Source organism: Rhynchophorus ferrugineus, unplaced genomic scaffold (assembly GCF_030347505.1).
Source record: "Rhynchophorus ferrugineus isolate W39M unplaced genomic scaffold, kcgeb_rfMv2 rfM3, whole genome shotgun sequence".
Lineage (NCBI taxonomy): Eukaryota > Metazoa > Arthropoda > Insecta > Coleoptera > Curculionidae > Rhynchophorus > Rhynchophorus ferrugineus.
The window spans coordinates 55,514,367-55,539,986 of record NW_027472582.1 but is presented as its reverse complement, the minus strand read 5'-3'; the positions used below and the strand labels follow the sequence as shown (position 1 = coordinate 55,539,986).

Here is a 25,620-nt window from a genome sequence, read left to right as displayed (position 1 = left end):
CTATATATCCTATAGATTAGTTAGCAATTATTCTTATCTAATATAAGTAATCTGAATGAATTTATTGATATTCTCCGTTTTTTCGTAAAAATATGATACCCTTTTGTAAATAGATTTTGTTACTCTTTAGTTAATTTTATTTAAACGCATATGACGATATTTGAATTTCTCGTCTAACAATGAAAAAACTAATATTGAAGATCGAAATTGAATTTGTTTTTCAAAATATTCTGAATGCAATTCAAATTCAATTTTCGTAGCACTTTTTCTTAATTATATATTATATAATAATATATAATATAATATATAATTTCACTAATTATATATTATATAATATATAATATATAATATCGCATATTTGATATTTTAGCTAGTCAAAAACCTCATTGTCAGGGCGAATGTATGTAAATGGTAAAAGTAAGAGAATGTTCGTCTTTTTTTCGACTTTTTGCGAATTTCTCCGAACACTGAAGAGCGTCACATTTTGTAATAATCCGAGATGAATTCCGCAAATTGGGGAAAAAATGTACTGATTCCCCATAAATTTCCCACAATATTATTTTAAGGAATGAAAGTTTCAAATCCTTCAAATAATATTTATTTTTATTTTTGCATAATATGAAATAAAATATGAATTACAATGTATTTTGATTGATAGGTTTAACTTGACACTGCCATCTTATGTCTTTTTGTGCTGTCATGGATTTATAGGAAATTACAGCAGATAAAAAAGAAAATAGGGATAGTTGAAATCAAAGCGCTTGGTAAATATGTCTGACGTCAATGTAATATAATATTCTTGGCACGTTCAAAAGAAACCCTCAATAGCAGCACCAGGTCAATTTTCACCTTTTTTCAATTTTTCCACATTTTTTCCAGTTTTTAATCCAATGTATATTTCGTTTAAAACTAGAAAATGTTGTCTTGCTGAAAAATTTAAAATATTAGCTCAGAATTTGATGTACTTAATTAAATTAGCAGACAGCCTTTTGCAAAGATTTCTTACCTATGGTTTCAATCTGTAAAGAAAGGATATTTATGATTAAAACAAATTATAGAAATTTATTAACAGTTAAAGTACATAAAACATGCATTTCTAAATACACTACAGTGATTCGGGATCATTAATTGTAATCAGTATTTTTGAATAATACTGTATCTGTTATGTAGGCTTTTAATAGGATGTACGGCTTTAGCACGGTATTTTTACTTTATACGCACTTTTCGCGAAAACCATCGGGTGTGATCTGGTGCGAGAATATTGTGAATATCCACTTGAAAGAACTGTTCTATGGTATTTGAAGTTTTTATAGAAGTGTTTTGACTATCGATATTATATTTACAATGAAATGTCAAAATCGCTGTATAATGCCAATCTTCAATCAACATAAGATTTTTTGTAGTTTGGGCAATTGTTGAGAGTTGGCAACTCTAGGTATACTATTAAGAATTGATTGTTTTACATTCTCCTAACGTTCGTGACTAGTAATGTCGACAAAAGACAATCATAATGTGTTTCTTTCATAGACAACTTTTGGTGGGTTTGGTTCGTCTTTAGAGATCCATGAATCATCACCTGTGTAGATCTTACATATAGTTTTTTAACATCTTTTTGAACAAATCGATATGAGCCATTGTTTGAGCATTTGTTGCTCATGGAATTATGTGGGATCCAACATGAACATATATTTTTTAAAGCTAAATTATTATACAAGATCTTATTAATGCTTGTCGTAGGCCAATGCCCAAGGATGTTTCAATATTACGGATTATCAAATGACGACCTTGCTTTACTTTATATTATATTTACATTTTATTCCTTCACTAGTTGATCGAGTAGATGGTTTGAGGGAGGCAGCTTAGCAATGATAATGAAGTCTTTCGAGGTGTTTGCACAAAGCATTATTTTAGAGACAATCATTACTAGTAGGTCATCTGTTTTTTTTTGTAAGTGAAATTGATGGGAAACAAAAGGGACTGCCATCATTTGCAATATTGTAGACTTATCCGATGTTGAGATTTCTTGAAAATAAGTCTAATGATATAGGTACTTATTGTAAGAAAATTACCTACAGACTTTTATTTTCTCGGAGTATTAGGATATATTTCGGAGAAGGTTTAATAATTACAAGGAATTGTTAGAGAATGCAAATCTAAATGAAATTATTTTAGTATTCGGTCTGGTCCATGCCTGAATATATTATTACATTCAAAAAAATATAGCAGAATTAAAAAAGAACAAAAACGAGTTTTTATAGATAAGGTCTATTTTCGTAGGAAAAAAAAAGAAAAATAATAGAAAAACATATTGAAAGAGGGAGATGCGAAAAATGTGAAAGAAAAACAACAACATCTAACCTGTTAAATTCGATGATTTTGACACTTAATATAAATAAATAACAGTTCCATCCATTTAGTAATATTAAGTTATTCAGTGTAACGGTAATAATGAAACGCTCAAAACATGAAATTGATCAAAGATAGCGAGGAGAGAAAAGAGAACTAAAAAGTTCTGAGGCAATGAGTTGCAAGAAGAAATTCCAGCTCAAACTCTGTAATAACATTCAGGCAAAATGGGAAAGATAGAAGAAGAATTTTTAAAGGTTGTTTTAATAAATTTTTTATATATAACGGGAGGAGTGAGGATAATAAGGACTAATTTTGGGAGATTACTGAGACGGAGATCAAAACAAAACAGAGGACAAACAAAGGTTTTTGGTGATATATCGGTACATAATCCAAAGGAATAGTATAAAATAACGATATCTATAAAACCGGCTGCAATTGTGTTCTGTCGGAACCTGAGAGAAATTATGGCTAATTAACCGGTTGTATCTTATAAACCTGCATCAATGAATAATATTGTAATGAATGAATTATGCCTTACGTCTTAAAGTTTTCAATATTTTCTATTTAAATTCCGTTATGTGTAAATCCTTTCTTTATTTTAATTGAATATATGTTAAAATATTTCTTTCTTTAACATAATCACTGTCAATTGTATCGAGTTCTATTCCTTTTCTTGTGTAGGTCAAGTTAGCTATCAGTCTCATTTAAAATTCTTATATATCAGGCTATGATGCTACGTTCCGTTTCCTACGGTTAAGATTTTTAAAAAATGCAAGTGTTCGAATGTAAGGCATTGATGATGTTTTAGAATGCTCCTTATTATGTCAGAAACAACCAAACATACCAATACACTTGGGTGTCATTAGTCTGTGGGTAACACTAAAACATCAAACCATCTAGTAACCCTACGCACCCAAAAAAATGTCAACGATTAATTACCAATGCTTATTTTGATCTTGGAATCAAATGGATACACGAAGTGATCCAAGATTTCACCCTAAAACATGAAACAAGGTTGCTAAATGACAGTAACGTGGAAGTAATACAGCTACTGAACAACACGCAAGAAATCAGAAGAGTTTACCGAACCAAACCACTCTAGTGCCAACCAAAACCAAAACTAGTTTAGTGCATAAGTGTATTTTTAAGTTTAGCTTAAGTATATTAGTTTTATTCTAATTTGGAAAATACATACTGATATATTAATCCCGTACACGCCTTGCTTGTAACAGGTGAATTGAAAAGTGCCCGGCTTGACATATAGATGGCGCTATTAGAATTAAATGCATATGTTTTTTAGTTAGCCCTAACCCTCAAAAGATGCGTATATAAATTTGACAGCTGTCGGATCATTAGTTTGTGAATTATAACATTTTGAGTGAAGGAATTTTTGTTATTGTGAAAAAAATGGATAATAAGAATTTCGCGTGTTGATAAAACATTGCTTTTTGAAGGAAAAAAATACAATTGAAGCAAAAACTTGGTTTGATGCCGAGTTTCCGGACACTGCCCCAGGAAAATCAACCACCAAGGATAGGTATCCTAAGTTTAAACGTGGTGAAATGAGCACGGAAGACGGTGAACCTAATGGACGTCCAAAAGAGTTTGTTACCGACGAAAACATTTAAAAAATCGACAAAATGACTTTGAATGACCGTAAATCGTACTACAAAAATGGTATCGAAAAGTTGGAGGGTCGCTATAATCAGTGTATCACCCGTGAAGGGACTTATCACTACATAGTATAAAACAAAGTCGCCTTTTCTGTCCCTATATCCCTATGTGCGCTTAAATCTTTAAAACTACGCAACGGATTTTGATGCGGTTTTTTTCAATAGATAGAGTGATTCAAGAGGAAGGTTTATATGTATAATACATGCATAATATACTAAGGCAACATTGCTAATTTTAGAGGTTTCTAACGTGATGTCGTAAATTAACCTATTTTTTAGGCTTATTTAGCAATTAGCAAAAACGCTGCCTAACCCTACGAGTTAGATCAAATTAATGTACTACAGTATTGTACACCATAAAAAGGTCTACAAAAAAGTCCGCGATGGTATATGTTTATCTTTTAGGGATAACCCACATTAACCATTTTTATTGTTTACTTTTTACGTGAAATGGCTTATTTACGAAGCTATTTTAAGTAATACGGCATTAATCCTTATCGAATTAAGTACCTTAAATACAGTGTGCAATTAATATAGATCAATATGGTTCCTTACAGCATGTAAATTAAACAAATATTTTCGGAGATATTACAAATTTAAAATTTGCGTTTAAAAATGTGTAATGTAATAAAAATTGTATGAATTTAGATATTCCAAAGATAGCAGGAAATCTCCATAGTAAGTATAGGGGAAGAGGAATTGTTTTACTCCAAATTTAATGCGTGCAGGCCAAGGGCAGTAATGAATGAACCAAAAATACTGGATCGATTTTAATCATGTTTTCATTGAGTGACATAGGCATATATATTTTATGCCCGTGCAAAGTCGGAGCGGGCCGCTATGTTTTTATATACAACGTTCATATTTTTTCTGTACTGTATTTAATTTAGTATCAGCATTGCACCCGTGCGAAGCCGGGGCGGGTCGCTAGTGTTGAATAAAGAAAAACTAATTTTGCCAAAAAATGTGTTTACTATATTAGGCCAGGGACTTTTCAATTGATCTGTTATATTAATGCAAGTACAACAAGTTTATAAAAGGTACTTCCAGCATCAATCATAAGTTAATTCAGTCCATTCTGACTGATGTATTATAGTCACGTTGCACAAGATGCAACGGTATACCGAATTGTAATTAACAAATATCTTCATACCATTCCTTACTTTATACATACATTTACAAATTGGACTTGACTCATCCTTTGGGTTTTCTAACAAAGTTCCGATTCCAGTCGGAAAATTGGGGTAAACCAGTTGGTAAATTGTGCAGTAAATAAAAGCGCGAGTAACAAGACTAAAAAAACGTGAAAGGTTGGTTGTCTTGGATAATTTGAAGAAACAATATTGTTTCAACGATTAAGTTCTTTGAGGTAAATTCGTATTTATAACTGAACTAGTAAATATTTTTTCATGAGGGAGGTGTTTATACAATTGTTATTAAAAATCTGTCAATCTCCGAAGGTTCTAATAGCCTGACTAAACAAAATTTAGATTTTAAAATAAAAAAAAAACATTTTTTAAAATGAATCAAACGTCAAAATACAAATAGATTTTCCTAAATACTGTCTTGTTAACTGCTAATTTCAATGACATACACAATACACACTGAATGGAATTAGTAAGCGCCGGTCTTTTTATTTCATTTCACATGTTTTACGGTTACAGGAAACATCATTTTTATGAACACACTAAAACAAAATCTCTATTTATAACCACAAGGGTCGAAATTAATGGTTCCTTTCATTAGGCTTCATTACGCCATTACATGGTTAAAAGAAATGCTTCTCTTTTAAACAACAAAAGACATGTTGTACTGTTAATCTATACTTTAATCGAATGTTTATAAAGGAAATCGATTAGACTTATTAGCTTTAAAGATTTGTTAGATAAACTAGCTAACCCGGCAGACTCCGTACTGCCTCAATCGACAAATAAAAGCCCTAATAACCCGTAATTAATAAAAAAAATGCTAGGTATGAATGAATTTTTATTATTATTTTCGATTATTACACATGATGTTTCATACTTAAAAAACAAAGATGGCGGTTTTACGACACGCGAACCCGCGACTTATAATTGTCCATGCGCGAAACAGGGAAACTCCAAGTTGACTCCGCCAACTTACAACGACTGGCCTTGAGATTTATTTATGGTCATCGCAAACGCCGGACGTACTGGAAATTGTAAACGTTTAAAATCTAATGGTAAATCCGTTGGAATCATCTGTATACGCGGGATCTGTGATACTGTGATACTCCGTCATTTGCATTGGTTACAGCGAAGACGACCATATCGCTACCTTTGTTAACATATTTACATATGTACTTTATCGACTTCACAGAGTTACAATGTTCCACATTGATGTGAATGTCAAAAGTTTTGGATAATACTGGCGAATATGGCACGATCCAACCATTGTCTACATAAACATTTTGTCCTCTTACCTTCACAACTACGGATCTGGTGACGGGACCAATTGTGGTAATTTTACTTTGCCTCCAGCACAACTTAATCCAGTAAATTCACGACTGTATTTTAACGCCTTGCAATATTTACAAATTATTGTCATTTCCAGTTATTACCGATTTGTCGGCATAATAATCTATTACCGCATCATAGTGGAATGCAACTCGTTCCAGGATCACAGGAGCACTATGTCTGCGGAATCGCTCAATTTCATTACGTCGTGCTTGCTGATGTTGTGTTTGATGTGCATGAACTCGTTGCATTCTAAGCCTATCTACTTCATTGTCACTTTCTAAGGAACGCAATTCTAACATAGCAATACGATTATTTTCTTGATCTGCCTCTCCCTTTGGTCATCAGTGCGGTTAGCACGTGAGGTAGCTCTTCGCACATTGGATTGACTGCGACGACCTAAGTCAGGTCGTCTTCTCCTCGGGATCGTAAATTGTAATTATTCAGAATGACAAAAGTTCTCGCGCACTTAGCAGTAAAGTGTCACTATCATAAAAAATAAACAAAAAAAAGCACATAATTTTAAATGTCTATATATATATATATATATATTTATTTATAATGCGATGCAATTAATTATTAGGTAATTATAATTATATTTATTTTTAACAGAAGCGAAAAAATGTATTTCAATGTTTAAATTTTACTGAATGTGACAACAATGATTAGACAAATGAGGAAGAATCGTATATTAAATTCAGATAGTGTTTATCGCTATAAATACTGTTAAAAACTATATAGAAATTAATTAGGTGTTTCCACCTACATTTGGCAAGTATTTAAACATGACAAATATTTATGAGAAAACGTTAAATCTATTTAGTTTTGGTGTTACTGTTTATTAATAAATTATATTCAAAATATAATCAAGTTCGGTATCTTTTATTGATTGAGACTAGCTTGTATTTTTCTAAATTTCAAAATAATGTATATAATTTAAGTAAATTTAGTACTAGACCTTGACAGAAAAAAAACGCGTTCAAGCCATGATTTGGGAGTGAATAATTTATTCTTATATGATTCTTGTAACGTTAAATTATTGGTTTAACGCGCTGTTTTTAAGTACTTACTTAAATTAAAAAAAGTTCTCTCCGGCCGGGAATCGAACCCGGGTCTCCCGCGTGACAGGCGGGGATACTTACCACTATACTACCGAAGAATATAACTTACTTTATTTTAAAACAGAATTATTGAAGCATATGATCGCCCTGTGGTCGAAATTCGACTACAATGCATTAAATTAATTTTTTCTCTTATGATGGAGGACTAATAAAAAAATTAAATTACTAAAAATAAAAATTAACTAATTATCAAAAAGTATCATAAAAAAGTGAAAAGCAAAAAAAAAACCATAAGTAGGATTGTTTTCAGAACTATAACAAATTCAGACCATCAAATATAAGTATACATCGATCATGTACTTTCTTTACTTTTATGTTATAAACATAAATATGGAATAGAAAATTAAATAATACATGCTTATGCATTAAAATAGAGAATATATGAATAAAACAATTTTGAAATTGATTTTTGACTTTAGAAAGTATATTAAACCAATAACGAACAAAATTAGGTACTATATTTTTTTACAATTTGGTAATGTTTATAAAAGGCATGTTACATTCATTATGAACAATCATTAAATAAATTACTGACTTTCTAAAACTTATATCTATAAAGGAAATAATTAAAATAACTGATGCAAGGTTCAAATAATAAAATGTCATATAGTAGCTTATACACATATCATATTACACATTAAACACCTTAATGTTTATCAATGCTTGTTATATCAAATGTATTGTTAATAAGTCATAATTTCTTCTATTTGTCCTATGTATTCCATCTATACAAATTATGCAGTTAGTTCCATTTTATTTTCTTTATATTTATTTTCCATTATATTTTCATTGCTTCATTTATGTATTCATATAGTCCTTATCTTTTATACATACTCCTCACCTAAAATATATATCACAAAAGCAATAAATCCAACAGGCTGATTAAAATATTAATTTTATATCTACATTTTTAAATAAAATTGCATTGTTTTCGCTTATTTATTTCATTCTTCGATCTCGCCCCTGCAGATAGCTCATCGTCGATGACTTTCCTTTATCTACTGCTTTCTACTTTGTCTTATGTCCCATGTCCAAGTAACAACTCATCAACAAATACGGAATTAAAATTCTATGAGACTATTTTATAACTTAATATTATTTTTATGCAATATTCATTTTAACTCTTATACAAATCAATGTATTTATTATCTGCAATATAATGCGGAAATAACCGAAATTAACACAAAATCTTAAATAACACTCCTTAAAATTGAATAACTTCATTTAATAATGATTAATTAATTAACTAATATGAATTATATTAATATATAACAACAACTAATATTAATTATATTATACTTTGTTTTTAGTCATCCTAAATTACCAGCTCTGAAATTTTTATTTTGGTTGCGAACACAGTCTTAAGAGGTAGTAAAGTAAGGTTATTAAGTACTATAAAGCTTAAATACACATATTTTTATACAGAAATTTCATTATACTTAAGTAATCTAAATATAATTTAAAAATTATGATAGTGAAATGACCTATAGCTTTTATAGTCAAATATGATATAAAAGGTATATTTTATGTCAAATCTTTATAAGCTGCGATAAACGTCATTGAAGAGCAATTCCCAAGCTAACTATGTTTTATAACTTTTTTATGATTTTACAGGTTACATGAACAATAAAAATTTAGACCTGTCACTTTATTGCCACCAATTACCGTGCGGCATGTTTACTTTTCACAAAAATAATACGCCAACAGTCACGTCTATCTCTCCCGGACGCTGTGCGGCATATCCGTCGCCAATTGTCACTTCCGATCTCTAATTTCTTTTCAATTTCATTCTTATTTCCTAACTCCTTTGCCCGTTGTGTTGACGACTAGCGTTGGCAGTCGCCGACAAAACGGTTTGTTTCGTTACGTTTGACACCTGTCGAAAAGACCAGCATTCGGATAAGGTGGTAAAAAATATAGCGGAAGTACTGATTATTTGAAGCTGTACGGATTTTGCGCCAGTGGTATAAATACACATAGATGTATCTGTACTGCTTTTACTACGTGTTTGATGTCGTTATTTATAATTAGTGTCAAAACAGTAATATAGCCTCCGTTGCTAGGTTAAACTTATTTTTTGATTTATTCATTCAGATATGTATTATTATTTCCTTAACTTAATTACCGTATCCTAATATAGATAATTTTTTATATAAGATTATTACAATTAGAGGTTACTCCATGTAGCATCGGCACTATTCTTCTGAGTCATAGTTTGTAGGAATAGTTTTCAGGATACAAAGTTGGTCGAGGTGTTAAAACCTGCAAAGCTTGAATTTACTGTAGGTTTTTTTTTACCGTATATTAAACGCAATTGACTTAAAAACTAGCTGATATTTAATTTAAACTACTGGTATTTTATTTATACTCTGTCGTCCGTAGTTTAATATATTTTCTAGCTTATATCTGTATATAATATATATTCGTAGTCAATATATATTAATATATTTTCTACAACTTTTTCCCATTCAATATCGATGCGGAACAACTACTTATTCAAGCTGCAATAGTATATCTTTTGAAGCTCCTGCAAGAGGATGCTGTCATGATTTTGCATCTATTACTCGGTAGACATTATCAGTAGCAGTTTCAATTGGGTTTAGCAGATCGTATTACGCTACAACTTGATGATTCCACCATATACACAGCAAGACTTTATGGCCATTAATATTCCAGTTCGGTTGATTTGAATAAGTCCTTTGACTATGCACGATGACTTTTTGAAATTGGGACTGTCTTACTATATCCGTGACATCCTATGCCACAGAAACCTCTTTTTTATCTGGTAAGAAATTAAAGTAGCGTGTTGAAACAGCATTTTCACCCAAATTTTATTAGCCATAAAATGGCCATTTAACCATTATAATTATCCATTATAACATAGGTATCTGTAATCTAAATAAGGTTATGTTTATATACCAAAAAAGATCTTTTAAGAAATAATTTCTTGTGTAATAATTTGTATATACTAGCAAAAATGAACTAGGTGTAAGATTACTCTCATCTCGCTACCTAGAAAATACCTCTCCATTGGGAATATAGAGTGTTAATAAACAATAATATAACTTCGAAATTATTGTCTAAATTATCTCAGTTACATCAGCGACTACTATGATTATTCCTAATTTTGTTGAGTAAGGCCGGATACGTTATTTTTAAGATGATATTGAAAGCTTCACAAATTCCTAATGATCAATAATTCGATTGCTAGGCGGTGGCCGCAATTCTGAGTTCACATTAAGTTGAGTCACTGGAATACCCAATATATTAAAGTGATTAAAATACATCTGCATACCCCGTTATGTTAGATCCATTAAAAACCTCGATTTTGATGAATTGTCGATATTGATGACGTTTGTTAATTATGGTAATCAAGAGTGTGGAATTGGATTGTAAGACGATTTATAAAAATATATTAATATATGTATTATGGGGTAATAAAACAATATAGCGTAATCAGTAGAAAATTAAATAATAACAATATAATATTATATAGAGTTCATTTTAGAATTAACATTAGTTAATGTTATAATTTTAAATTGTATATGCTGTTATATAAATATACTACCAATGGTGCAAACGTACTCTTCCGATGTCGAGTCCACTGTTTGCATTGAACGCAGATGCTTCCGGATCTATCACAAAAGAACTGTAAAAACCGACAGGAGTACAATGCAAAGACAAACTTCCTCCGACCAAAACTCCCGTAGAAAATCCTTTCGTCTTGGCAAAAAAAAACATAGAACCCATGTTTGTCAAACAAGGTGACGTCTTAACAATGTTTCCATTTGCATTTAACACTGCGTCGTGATAAAATCTGGGCTATTTACTTAGACGTTTTTGGGGGACTCGTTTTTCTTTCACGTCGTGGGTAGGCTTTTGTAGTATTTTAGTGTGATTTGTATGTACGATGGGGCACGGAAAGATGTACAATAAAGATTATTAATTTGAAAAAATATGACTTAAATATTTTTATATTTGGATTTTTATGTTTCAATTTAGTATAATTATTTTTTAAATCTGAATATATGGAATGTGGTAAATATTGGGGGATATCTTATCTTTCATAGACAAATAATGTTTCAATTTGCCTGATGAAATTACACTCATTTTATGATAGAAATATCTGAAGATTTCTACCCAGATTTTTATGGAATTTTATATTTTTATGAAACATAGTAGAATGTTGTCATGGTGGTGTCATTTAACTTGATTTTTTATCAATAATCTTAGAACCAATTCCTATATATTGGATAACATTCGATGATTTTCAGCTTTATATTTACTCGAATTAAGTAGGGAAAACTGTATGCAAATGGTAATATACATTAATAGTTATCTTAGCAATGTATAATATTACGTCAAAATTAATTTACAGTTCAATTTACGCATGTTTATTAGTACCATTAACTCTGCTACTATAAATGTCGCGTTACACTAAATGATAAAATCTTCTGCTTTATGATTGGCCTTTTTATAAACTACCAGTTCAAAATAAATACTTCACGTCTGATTCATCTGTTTATGGGTTTTAAATGGATATCACGCAGCAACAGTTCATTTGACATAGTATGGAGCATTGATAATTTCACTGAAAACTTTATATTGGAACTGTTAGATTTCATATATAGAAATAGCCCCATAAATATATATTCAATATGTACCGTGTTATCTAATGATAAATTGGTTGTACTATAAGACCACCTTGTGTTCGTTTAGTTATGTACTTCTTCCAGTTAGGCTTCGGTATATATTATATTGTATTGTAGTGGTATGCTCTTCTTAGATGATTCTTGGATGCAGTTATTGCTTCTTCATGTGATGCTAAGACTGCCGTCTACATATGTTGCACTAGTAGTAATTTTGGTAATAGGTAGATGATCTGTATTTAAGAAATATAATATAGGCATGATTAAGATCAACATACATATAATATAAATATAACTGTAAAACAAATTATAAATGAACACTTTTAAAATTAGAATATTACGCTTTAAAAATCAATAAAAAACTGAACAGATTTTATTGAATTATTTTAATTAGTTCTTTGCTCCTTAAATAACTCCACATAATAATTGATTAATTATCACAGCTATTGAGATTATTGATAAGTCACTTTAATAACACTGTAGAATTGACTTTTCAACTGTACTGTTTATTACTGGTACTGTTTAGTATCAAAAATCGACTACTTATGCCATTTGTTTACTTGATATCAAACGTCGTTATGAGTTAATTAATACTTAAATCAATCCAACTTAGTCATCATTAATATCGCATTATGTTTTGACGGTAATACACGTGTGTGTGTAACCGTGAATTATCGTGACATATATCTTGTGAGAACTATTTTTTCAACATATCATGAATTGCTGTTATCATTATATAGTTGTCAATTAGTTAAGGGGGTATTCTAGTCCTTCAAAGCTCACTTCCTTAAAATTATATGCCCTTAGTAGGATTTTTCAACATTTAAATTACTTTTGTAGCTGTGTTGCATCTAAAAACAAAATTATAAGTACATTTTTCTCAAAAATACTCGAATTTTGTTTTTTAAAAATCAACAGAAACAAAAGAAATAATATTGTATTATTGTAATTAGTTACTACAACTCCACAAAATAATAAAATATAATGAATCGTCTACTGGGGTATTGTAAAACTGATTCATATTGATGACTGGCCCTTTGACCTTAACCTTATCTTTATATTATGTTGAAAACACTCTAGCTAATGAAATTATTCTTAAAAGTATTATCTATTCAGTATTGTTCAAATATCCCTGTTATAGAACAATGAAACTTCCAACTTCTTCTTCATTTAAGACTCTAAAAGGTTGAGCTGTCCTTTCGCGTCCATGTTGCCCAGTAGTAATTCGGGGGTAGGTAGACGATCTCTATATAGGAAAAACAATATCGGACCAAATTAACTGCCTTGTCGAACTCCTGAATATATTGGGTGTAGTTATGTTTTTATGTTATGGTAAAATGTGTATCTGTGAGTTAAGATGTTAGTAACTGAAAGGATTGAAGAATTCCGATAAGGGAATTATTATGTACAACATATTATCTCTAAGTAATCTTTGGATTTTAAGGCTAAAACAGTTTTTGGGTGAAGAGGAAAGAAGTTAGAATATATCTCTCTTATTTTTTTTGATAGTTTAGTATTCCGGGTTTCTATCCGCCTTTGGTTCTAAAAAGAACCTTTAATATTTTAACAACGGGTCGGTAGAATCTAATCTGCCATCTTCAGGTCTTGCTTCCTCTTCTTCTACTCCTCGTTCAGTCCAGCTCGTGTAACTTGTAGTGAATCGTTTGTAATCGTAGGATTGAAATATGTATTAACTGTTTTGTCAATATTGTAAGATATTAAAATATAGCCGTGAATCTATTGGATAATGTTCTGCCGACGCAAAAGTAAAATTGCTACAATTAGTTACACCACCAGATACATTACGCTCATTAGAAAAGATTCTAACTACTTTTTTGACCAACGTTCAAAAATATACTTCCAAATGACGTCGTTTGTCGCAAACACATATTGTGCAGGATAACTTTATACCCACTTTCAAGGTATTATTATCAAAGTTTTCTGGTAATATTTAAATTTATACTATAAATAAGTTAACTAAAGCTTTGCAGTAAAACAATGACCAGTTTATCACTTACCAGGAGCTGTTACCACTACGAGTACGCAGATCATCAATTCTTATAAATTTATTTTATGGGAAATGTGGATGTGGATGTTGGTAGGTTAATAGTTTTTAAAAGTAAACAATGATACATTTCAAAACTGGGATTAGCAGAAGTAGTTCAATCCGTGTTAGAATCTTCAAAAAGAATTAGAAGTAAGCAGAATATATTTTTCAAATAAAGTGAATTGAGATATTTGAAAACTGAATATTATAACTTCCTCCACAGATTATCTTAATACAGACGTAACTGTGCTTTTATCTTCAGGCAGATAAGAACCAGACAGTATAATGCCAAAACGACCAAGAAATAAGTGTATATGTGGTAATAATAATTAAGTGTTGTTTGTTTTAGTGGATAAGAAAAGTCACTAGAATTTCAAAACGCAATTTATATATATTTTCCTATTAACATAAAAGTTGCAGAAATCGAACTTTTTTTTATTAATGTTGAATGAAGATAATATGATATACATATGTTATATTTAATGTTTTAAAGAATAAACATTTCTATATACTCTCTTGTAGATTTCATTATTGGCCTAATGTTTCCTATTTGTTTAAACATCACAATTATCAGATTAGCTAGGGGTTTTTGATGTTTTTTAAACACACTTTTAAACGCAGAATTCAAATGTTAAGTAGTGTACATATTTTTTTTTCTCTGTATTATATTTTCTAAATATTCCCGCTTGCAGTGCTCTCTGGTCGTTCCCAAGCACAAACTATATAACTAACCTTATAAACTATTTTGAAAAAGATGTGCTAATCATATCTTGTAAAACATTTTGCATATTTTGCATTATTACGTGACAGCGAATAAATAAAGCAACAGTCGACCCGAAAGGTTATGGTTTCCGTGTTTTTCAACGCTTATTGAATGATATTTATCTATAATGTTGCCAGGGGAATAATTAACAGTAGTGAATATTATTAGGTGGAATTAGTTTGTAGTTAAAAAAATGAATAAAAAATACTGTAAAAAATCCTTTCCCGTTCTTGGACAAGAAGTGGATCCGTCGTCTGAAGAACTTGTCGCTTTTCAGTATAATCCTATAATCGACTTGTTTTTTGTAATCTTCACATGGACTATAAGTGGTAGTCGAACGAGGCATCAACTTGCTTGCCAACCCGTTTTGAGACATCTTAGTTGATAGCTATAGTTTCATTTAGTTCAGCAATTTAAAATAGTTACTATCAAATATATAGTGTAATCTTGGACTTTCTTGTTGATCATTTCCAAAGCTTTTAGGTATATGAAAGGTTTAGAAAATTTTTCATATATTTGACATGATTGTTTATTATTGAACTTTGTTTTAGGGCACGTCAGAAAAACACGAAAATATATTCAACATATTTAATTTATTGTATATTAGTAGACGCGAAAGAGTAGCTCAATCTATCAGGGTCTTAAATGAACAAGAAGCAGGAAGCTGCATTGTTCTATAAAAGGGATATTTGAATAATTCTGAATACATAATACTTTTAAAAATAATTTCCTTAGCTAGAATATTTCCAGCAAATTATCAAGATAAGGCTAAGGTCAAAGAGCAAAATAAATCATCAATATGAATCAGTTTTACAATAAATACCCCAGTAGGACGATACACAGAATTTTATTATTTTGTAGAGTTGTAGGAACTAATTAAAATAATACAATAATATTTGTTTTGTTTGTTTGATTTTTAAAAGTATAATTTCGAGTAGTTTCCAGAAAAATGCGTTTAAAATTTTGTTTTTAGATGCAAAATAAATACGAAAGTAATTTAAATGTTGAAAGATCTTATTAAGGGCACATAATCTTAAGGAGGTAAGCTCTGAAAAACTACAATACCCCCTTAACTAATTGACAACTATATAGTGATGCTAGCAACTCATGATATGTTTTTCACAATATATATGTCACCGTTATTCACGGTTGATAATAAATACACACGCGTATTAAATTCAAAACATAATGCGAAAGTAATGATGACTGATGTGAATGAACGACATTTGATACCAAGTAATCAAATGGCATAAGCTGTCAATTTCTGATGCTAAACTGTACCAGAGACAGCTGAAGAGATTTACGGATAAGTCACTTCTACAATGTTATTAAAATGACTTACCAATTATCTCAATAGCTGGGATAATTATAATAGATAGTAAAGAACTAATTACAATAATACAATAATATCTGTTCTGTTTTTTTTTTATTTTTGGTGTGTTAATATTCTAATTTTAGAAGTGTTCATTTATAATTTGTTTTACAATTATTTTTATATTATTTGTAAATATATCTTAATCATGCCAATTTCTTAATTTTTTTTTGGTGACTGGATTTAACAGTTTAACCTAGTTGTTTTTGTAGATAATCTTGTTATTGCTTTCCATAATCTTGCTTGTAATACGAGGGCCACTATTTATATTTCGGGAATTGGCAACACTGTTGTCATGTGGGTCCATCGTAAAGTTTGACATTTTTGACGATATACGTACTCAGAACATTTTGTCGCACGGACGCTATATGTTTATTTTGTATTTAGTTGAAAGTTTCGTCTCGGGAAAAAATGCAACTGAATCGTGAACATTTTCGTGTGATAATTTTTTTCGATTTTCGACGTGGAATATCACAACAAGAGTACATCAATCAACTTAATTGGACTTTTGGCGATGAAGCTCCATCAAAAACCACCGTGTATCGCTGGTTTAGTGAATTCAATCGTGGTCGTAGTTCGCTGTCTGACGAGTTTCGTGAATGTCGTCCAAAATCGGTGCCAGAAAACATCGATGCTGTGTGCGAAATGATTAAGCAAGATCGTCATGCCACCATGTATTGTCATGCCACATGTATTGTGAGATTAATGCATCCCTACGCATTAGTTCCACCAGCATATATGCGATTTTATTTGAACACTTAGCTGTGCGAAAGTTATGTTAGCGTTGGGTCCCACATAATTTGACAATCGTTCAAAAAAGGCTCGTGTCGATTGGTGTAAATAAATGCTTAAGAAATTCAATCGAAGTGCTTCGAAAGACGTTTATAAAATCGTGACCGATGACAAATCATGGATATATACGTATGAACCCGAAAGTAAGCAGCAGTCGACTGTAGGTATGAACCAAATCCAACAAAAGTTGTTCGCGCACGAAGCACTTCAAAGAAAATGGTGGCCTGTTTCTTCGGAAAAACTGGTCATATTGCCACATTGCCTTTACAGGATCCTAGAACAGTAAATTCTGGTACACAACCACTTGTTTGCCAGAAGACTTCGGTGAAATGAGGATAACAAACAAGAGACGCCGGATTGTTCTTCATCATGACAATGCGAGCTCTCAAACAAGAGACTATTTGAGCACTCATAACATCGAATTGATGGGTCATCCGCCGTACAGCCGCAATTTGTCACCCAATGACTTCTTTTTGTTCCGATCCATGAAGAATAAACTTTGTGGTCAACGATTTTCATCGCCCGAAGTAGCTATTGAAGTGTTCAAAAACATGTTGTTACGATACCTCATTTGTAATGGAATAAATGCTTTGAAAATTGGTTTAAGCATATGCAAAAGTGTATCGATCATCGTGACGAGTATTTTGAAAACCAATAAAAATATATTCGCAGCTTAACTATTTGTTTTTTCCTATTCCCGAAATATAAATACTGACCCTCGTATTAACGAGAAATATTAATGTTAATTTGTAAAATTGTTAATTAATAAAATCAGATACAAAAAATGGTAATTACATAGTTTAAAATCATATGGTCAGTTACTGTGTTAAAGGAGCATATGAACATATTCTTCTTGTAAAACCTTTTTACTTCTGTTATGACTGTGGATATTTATTTTTAACCAATTTAGAATAATGTAATGTATTTTTTTCACTTCCAATTATCATAATTGATGCACTTTTCAAGGTCAGGTGAAATATGCCTAAAAATGTTCGATTCTCTCGACAACAAACTGAAATGTTTCTGTCAACAATTTTAATGGCTTTAATGGTTAGTCTCCAAGCTTGAAAATCATAAGTACTACTGAAAAACCACTTTTTGTTTTTGTAGATCATCTTGTTACTGTTTTTTTATAATTTTACTTGTAATAATCTAATCTTATCATTATCATATCTTGAAAATTCATTGATGTAACAACTTTCATTCCTTGAACTTACTCGACTAATTTACTAATATCAAATTTATCATCAATAATTGATTTTGCAATTAGTATTTCTAGCGTACTGATTCATATCTTCTTTGGATGCTAACATGAAATTGTATTTTGTTTATATAAAGTTTGTAGCTAGTTGCTAACATCTTTCATCACAGTACTCTCGCGTTGTGCTGCGTATAATTAGCGGTAATTTTATTATGCATATATAAAGATTGTATAATAAGTAGCTAGTTACTAAGTTGCTGAGTGGTGGTAATATCTAACATAACTAACTTATAACATATCTATATGTTATCATTTGGAAAATGCGAAGCATTCATGATATGGTGAAAAATTAGTTTTGCACATGGCATATGTCACGATTATTCACGATTAATAATAGACACACAGGTGCATTAACTCCAAAACATAAAACAATATTAATGATGGCTCAGTTGGATTGATTTAACTGTTAATTCATAACCAAGTTTGAGACTGGATTACTTAGTCCAAGTGGCTCAAGCAGTAGATTTCTGATGCGAAACGATACGAATAAATATCAATTCTATAGTGTTATTATAGTGACTTACCAGTAACCTCAATAGCTAACATACGAAGGTTTTTTTATGTTATGATATGTACCCAAAACAAATGTTTTTCTTAAAAATCGGCTCGTTAATATTTTACCCACATAATTTCAGTTATGTAACAAACAGCAGTATAAAATATTTTTATATTGCTTAATAAATAAACTAAAGTATTTAATGTTAATTGTTATCTAAATATTATCTTTCGTTATCTGATAAATATAAATAAAATATTGACGTTTGAAATATTATTTAATAGTTTATCACATTTATATTAATCACGTTATCCTTGAATTAAATAAATGATTGATTGTGAAGAGTATTAGAAGCAGATTTTCTTTTAAATTATCTTTTATAGTTTGTTGGTAGTTTCAGTTATAAGGGTTAATTGAAATGTTATGTGCTTGTGATGTATTTTGATTAGCAATTTATATTGGCCAAAATTCGAATCAATACTACTGTAAACAACTGTTATAATGTAAACAATTTTCGATATTGGTTTCAATGATTTAAAGGTGTACATAATTGGAAGACTTAATGACCGAAAATCCAGTTCACACTTTCTTAGAACTTTCATATAGTTTAGCAGATGATTATATCACGAAAAAACATTAATTTGTAAAATGTTTTACATTTATTCTGATTAATATTAAATATTATTAATAATTACTATGTTGTGATAGTGATTGACGAAATTTTTTTAATTTACATTATAATAATATTGTATACAATATATTTAAAAAACCTAAGAAATCGGCAGAACAAATTGGATCTTACAGGCTTATTTCGCTGTTACCTGCGATATCAAAATTATTTGAGAAACTGCTGTTAAAATGTAATAAATCATTTATAGAAATACCAGATTTCCAGTTTGAATTTGGAAATAACCACTCGACAATCGACCAAGCGCACAGAGTAACAGCGATTGTTGAAAATGCATTCGAAAGTATAAAAGTACAATATAATATGATCTTTTTATTTAATTTTTTTAATAAATTTGTTTTGGGAAATTACATGTAGTTTTTTATTTAAATTTTCTTCAGGAATAAAATGTGATCAATGCATATTTAAATTAACTAATAAAATTACTAGAATGGCGATCGCAGTACCATCCGGACATTGACTTTTCTATAGATCTACAAGAAAAAATATAATCATACACAAAAAATCATTTAAATTGAAACTATCCATAATAAAATGTACACATACACCTACGTCTCATTTATGACATTAGAGAAGGAATTCCTATATCTCCGTCTTATGCCGCGAATAGAAAAAATATTCGGAACGCGCATCACATTCACTTTCATTTAGCTGTCGACTGGTTTAACTATATTGCAACTATCGACTAAATTCTATTATGCTTACATTACCCATTTAGTAATCATTTAAAAATCATTTAATTCGATGTTACCCATCACTATTGTTGACACGTGACAGAATGTGAAATGTCATTATTTGTACGTTTTGAATATATATAATTTATAATTAATATATATAAATAATTCTGTTACGTTCAAGTTTTAGTTGTTACAGTAAAGTGTTAAATTGATAATTTACTATGGCAGATTATTCTTGGAGAACTCGCACATTCCGCCAAAGTATTGTTGGAAAAATGTAATTACAATTATTATTTCTATATAGGGTTTGTTTGAAATTAGTTTATATTTTCATGAAGTGGTGAAGCTGTCCGCAAATCTGGAATGAGAACGCCCAAAAATAGCAAAGAAATGGAGAAGCATATCTTTCAACAAGCCAAAAACCAAGAGGAATACTTGATTTTAGTAGCTCGTCTAATTATTCATATCAGAGATATGAGTAAGTGTTATATTTTATTTTAGCAAGTTTATTGTTGGTTGTCACTTTGTATTAATACTTAATATAATAACAGGGTTATAAGTATACAAGGTTTTGGACCGGAGCTACCAAAAGCTGTTTAAAGATAAATTCGGCCGTTTTTTTAAATTGGTTCTAGCTTTCGAAATATTCAATAAATTATTTTAGTATTTTTTTTATGAAATTTATTGGATTGAAATACATCAATTATTATTGATTTACTTTTATACTGATTTGTGTCATGTATTAGGGTCAACAGTAATCGCTCATGGCCTTCGTCCCAAAATCCGTGGTGTCGCCTTTTGATTGTAGCTATATATGTTGGTATTGCGGTTGACCCCGTTCATCGCTCGTATCCCCCAGTTTTGTGGGAAAAAATCAAGATATGAATACAGGAAATTTATTTTGAGAGACATTCGACCTTCAATCTTATGGAAATTTTGCATCAAATTGTCGATTATGTGCTTGTACTCTGGTGATTTATAGTTACTGATAAAGTTGTGAATAGCGCATTTAAACCATGCCTATGCTGCTGCTTCATCACTCATTTTTATATTTTGCGCCATCCATTACTTTTCGAATATCAGGTCCGACACATTTTTTTAATTTTTACGTATGAACATTTTTGGAGTCAATTTGGTTTACTGGAAAGTCGGTACTTTTCGATTGAACTCTATGACGGAATTCCTAATAAGTCCGGGTTTAACATGAAGAGTGTGGTATACAGGGCAGGTTTTTTTGTCCTGGCTCATAATGGGTACGACTCAGCCACAACCTTTTTCAAATAATGTTGATCAACTGCACGGCTGTCTCACAAACACAAAAAAACTGCAAGAATTCGTGATTTTGATTGCATCGCAACTAATAAACCAATAATCTGTAATGAATATGTAAGTTAATTAATGTTTAGAAATTAGGTACAATTAATTTATTTATGAACCTTTAAATCACCACAACTTTTTCCGTTGATGCTCATTGTATTTGATCGTGACCAAAACTGTACACATTGTGCATTTTCAATGTGGAGTAAAGCCGCCAAACTGTAACTGTAACTAGCAAACTGTACTTAGAACCATATATGAACAAACGGCATTCATTTCGATCATATGGTGTATTCATTACATCAAATAAACTATTGATATCATTGTAGAAGCATATATTATTTTCTTTTCTGAACGTTAAAATCGCATGATTTCTATTTCTGTATATAGTTTTATTGGTGTTTTGTGTAAAAATATGTCGATACCTGCAACCGTGAGGCAAGCCGTTCTTCTTATTGTTTCGATAAATTCAAATCGTGAATGAAATCACTGAGTTCACTTTGCGAAATTAAATGTTTTTTTTCTTAAGGAAATAGCTTTTATTGCTCACCTGTGATGAAGACGAAGTTCTTAAGGATTTTTTTGTTATTGTATCTAGACAAATTGGAAATCTGTCACTGTCCGTATGTGGAACTGGCTTCGATACTCATGATGCGTCAGGATATTTATTGTTTGTAGTACCAAATGTAGTAATCATCTATATCATTTTTTTTAATTTCTCTATAGCGTTGGCACAGAAAATTACAGTACAACTTTTCACCAATTGACCACTTGTACAGCTTTGTTTTGCATGCGTTACAAAACAATTTCGGTATCCTTGACTTCAGCGTCTACTATAAGCGAAATGTCAGCAAAATCTAAGTACTGTAAGTACCGTTGTCAGCTGACAGCCATTATAGGAACGTAGCGGTACCATGCGCGAATTCGAAAACTAGAACCAATCTTGATACACTGAATATCTAAATGCAGGGCGTCAAATAAAGTTAAGAATCGTTCTCATCTGCTTGGATCTAAAAATTGACCCGAATTTGTAAACTTGTGTAAAGGACATGCATGGGAGTTTTTTAATTAAGTGCCTAAGAATTTTATAGATTTTTCAGATTCTTAGAATAACAGGTTAATTCAATTAATCCTATACATATTTTAGTTAGTGTGGTTATAACAATATTTTTCAGGGAGTAGACTATGAATCGTGGCATTGGTGCTCGTTGTGGACATAGCTGAAATTTTTAAAATAAACAACAATATTTAAAATCATATATTTAAACAATCATAAAATTAATTGTAAAATGTTCATTACATTTAACAAATAAAATTGTATCAGTGTGATTATTTTCAAAATATACCAGAGATAATATTTTTCATTTTTGTAATAAATAAATTTTTATTATTGTTTTTAACCTTTGGATTCTCCTTTCCACCCACCTTTGGATTTTCTACGCTTCTCCAGTCCCATATTGTATACTAAAAACATCCAACTACAGCGTGAGCCAAAATGCTCTATTTTAAACCATAAATTGATTTAAATTTAAATTATTTTTAAATCTGTTCTCACTCACTACCCTCTCCGAGATCATGGTCTCCATTTTACGAATTAGAGTTTATCTGGACTGGACTTACTGCTTAACGTGGGCTTCGATCTACTGTCTTCGGCATTAAGTCTGACAAGTGACCATGCCAGAATATATCTGGTCTTACTTAACCTGGTTACTGACGTGACCTGGATCATTTTCCTTGTCGGATTTTGCGCTTTTGCCATTTGGACAATCACAAATATAAATCTACGACCAAGCCACAGCAGGATTCGAACTTGCGACTATCGCAACAGTAGAAATACCGTGCTGTCGCCTTGATCACTGAGCGAACCAAGCCGGCGGGATATCTTTTAAATAATATCGATATACCAAAAAAAAGATTGTTATATTTATATGTCAGTTCTAAATTTATTATTCTGAAAACCCTACAAGGTTTGATCATAACCAAGTACAAGTACTGCGAATCGTACTTGGTGTAACCGCATAATCAAGTGACGACACCAGAATTCGGATTCCTCTCACCGGGTGTAGTTTCGTGATTAGAGGATTGCGGAATGAGGGAATGATGCCTAGGGCTGTCTTCAAAGAGCTCCTTAGTCATACCATATTTATTGCTGTCTGTGTTTATGCCTCGCGAGTGGTAAACGGATGATTTTAGCTTAATCGCTCAAGCTAAGAGGAGGCAACCTCAATAAAAGCCTAGATCTCACGATGGGTTGAGCCAAAGAGATGCGTCGCTGAATTGGAGATCGGTATCTTTCAACCAACCTACAGGATACCTCTCGTCCTTCTGTAGTATTCCAGTTACTCTCAGATTTCAGGCTCTCTGGAGGTTGACTTTTCTTCCCTAGATATTCATGAAAACACTATGTATCTTTTCCTCCTTTAATTGGGTTCAATCGATGCCAAATAGTAAGGATAATACGTATGAAAAAATTAGCGCACTTAGAATATTTAATCAGATTTACGAAGAACCTAAAAAGTGTTTGTAGTAATAAGACGGTTCCTCACTAATATGCACTTAAAATGATAAACAGTCTCACAAATAAGATAAAAACAACCCTTATCTCTCTGGATTTCTAGTTGTGGCAAAATGCCATTCTACTTTCAACTACTGCCGTGGTGTGATCTCTCATCAAGGACTCACTCTGTGTATGGACCACGAAATTTTGGGTACCTCCAAGCCACTTGAAGTTAATGATATTAAGAAAATATCTCAAAACCAAAATGTAGTCTCAAATCTAACTCAGTAGATCATATTAAGCATTTAAAACTTAAATAACATATCTTCTAGAAAGTATTAAATTTATTTATCTGTGTCCGTTGGTTCGTCCCTATATTCTCACACAGTAATACTGTCTTAAATAGCGATTCTTCGACCATGCTTCTTTGGCCTACAAAGTTGCTTCTCTCTGTATTTACTGTGATCATTCTGCGCATGACGAATTCTGGTTTTTGCCACTCTATGTCCTAATAGCAATGATAGCCACAGTCCTAGTTATAAAGTTTATGAAATTTGTAAGATGGAAAAATTCTTTACCTATTCTACATATGTCATATACCACAAATGGAACATCAATCCATCCATCACAACATTTCCTGATAACACTGCAATTCTTGAAGTCGAAGACAATAGCGAAGAACCAATTGTATTAGCGTAGATAATTAATGTAGAAGAAAATTACAACTTGTTACTTACCAACAATATAAATAATTGGATTCAAACCTGGAAAATAAAAATTAATTAAAATAAATCTGTGCGTGTACAGTTCACGTATAATCAGACCGCACAAGCACCAATAACAATAAATAATACTATAATTCCATATAGCAACAACGTTAAGTATATCGGAATTAATCATTTATCAATTACCACTAGCGATGCAGATAATCGATTCTGAGCATGAGCATGATAGTATTCTGAGAATGGTGTAGCGAACTGTTGTTCAAGAACTACAAACGTTTCTTTATCAGAATAACGGTTTAGACAAGGTGTCTAAAATAGCACTGAACTGGATACCATTTGATATAGGTATAATCTCGTCATCAGAATTGACTGAGAAAATATTTACTGGTGAGCACGTGAGGAGATTTAATTCACTGACAATCGACAAACTGGCTATTGTTTTTGAGGGAGAAAATTTGCAAAATAGATGTAAGTGACACGAAGTTCTCTGGGTTGGGGTTATTTGAGAAACAATTTTAAATAACTGTTATACTGTTATTTTTGACCATTTAGTCTAACTCTTGTTAAATTTAAAACGAATGACTTTTACAGAATTATATTTTTTTTATTAATTACATCTTACATTAGATATGCCTAGTACAATCTTAATTTACAAATTAAATTATTGCTACCGTGTTATTTTACTTGCATTACTATACAAGCAAGGCGAGTACGGC

The 25,620-nt window shown here is 31.0% G+C and overlaps 1 protein-coding gene, 1 long non-coding RNA gene and 1 other non-coding gene across 3 annotated transcripts in view; 1 reads left to right on the top strand and 2 right to left on the bottom strand.

Moving 5' to 3' along the window:
• Window positions 1–7,586: 7,586 nt before the first annotated feature.
• On the bottom strand, window positions 7,587–7,658 carry TRNAD-GUC (transfer RNA aspartic acid (anticodon GUC)). Its single transcript has one exon. It is a non-coding gene; the product is annotated as a tRNA-Asp (tRNA).
• A 12,327-nt stretch (window positions 7,659–19,985) lies between these two features.
• On the bottom strand, window positions 19,986–20,359 carry LOC143194071 (uncharacterized). The gene is made up of 2 exons (XR_013005179.1): window positions 20,241–20,359; window positions 19,986–20,161 (listed from the first exon to the last, which is right to left on the bottom strand). It is a non-coding gene; the product is annotated as an uncharacterized LOC143194071 (long non-coding RNA).
• An 88-nt stretch (window positions 20,360–20,447) lies between these two features.
• edl (ETS-domain lacking) overlaps window positions 20,448–25,620 on the top strand; it is a 41,189-nt gene continuing 36,016 nt past the window's right edge. Inside the window, exons 1-2 of the mRNA XM_076400635.1 lie at window positions 20,448–20,642; window positions 20,704–20,843. Coding sequence (XP_076256750.1) covers window positions 20,587–20,642; window positions 20,704–20,843 — 196 coding nt within the window. The 5' untranslated portion in view covers window positions 20,448–20,586. The remainder of the gene's footprint in view (window positions 20,643–20,703; window positions 20,844–25,620) is intronic.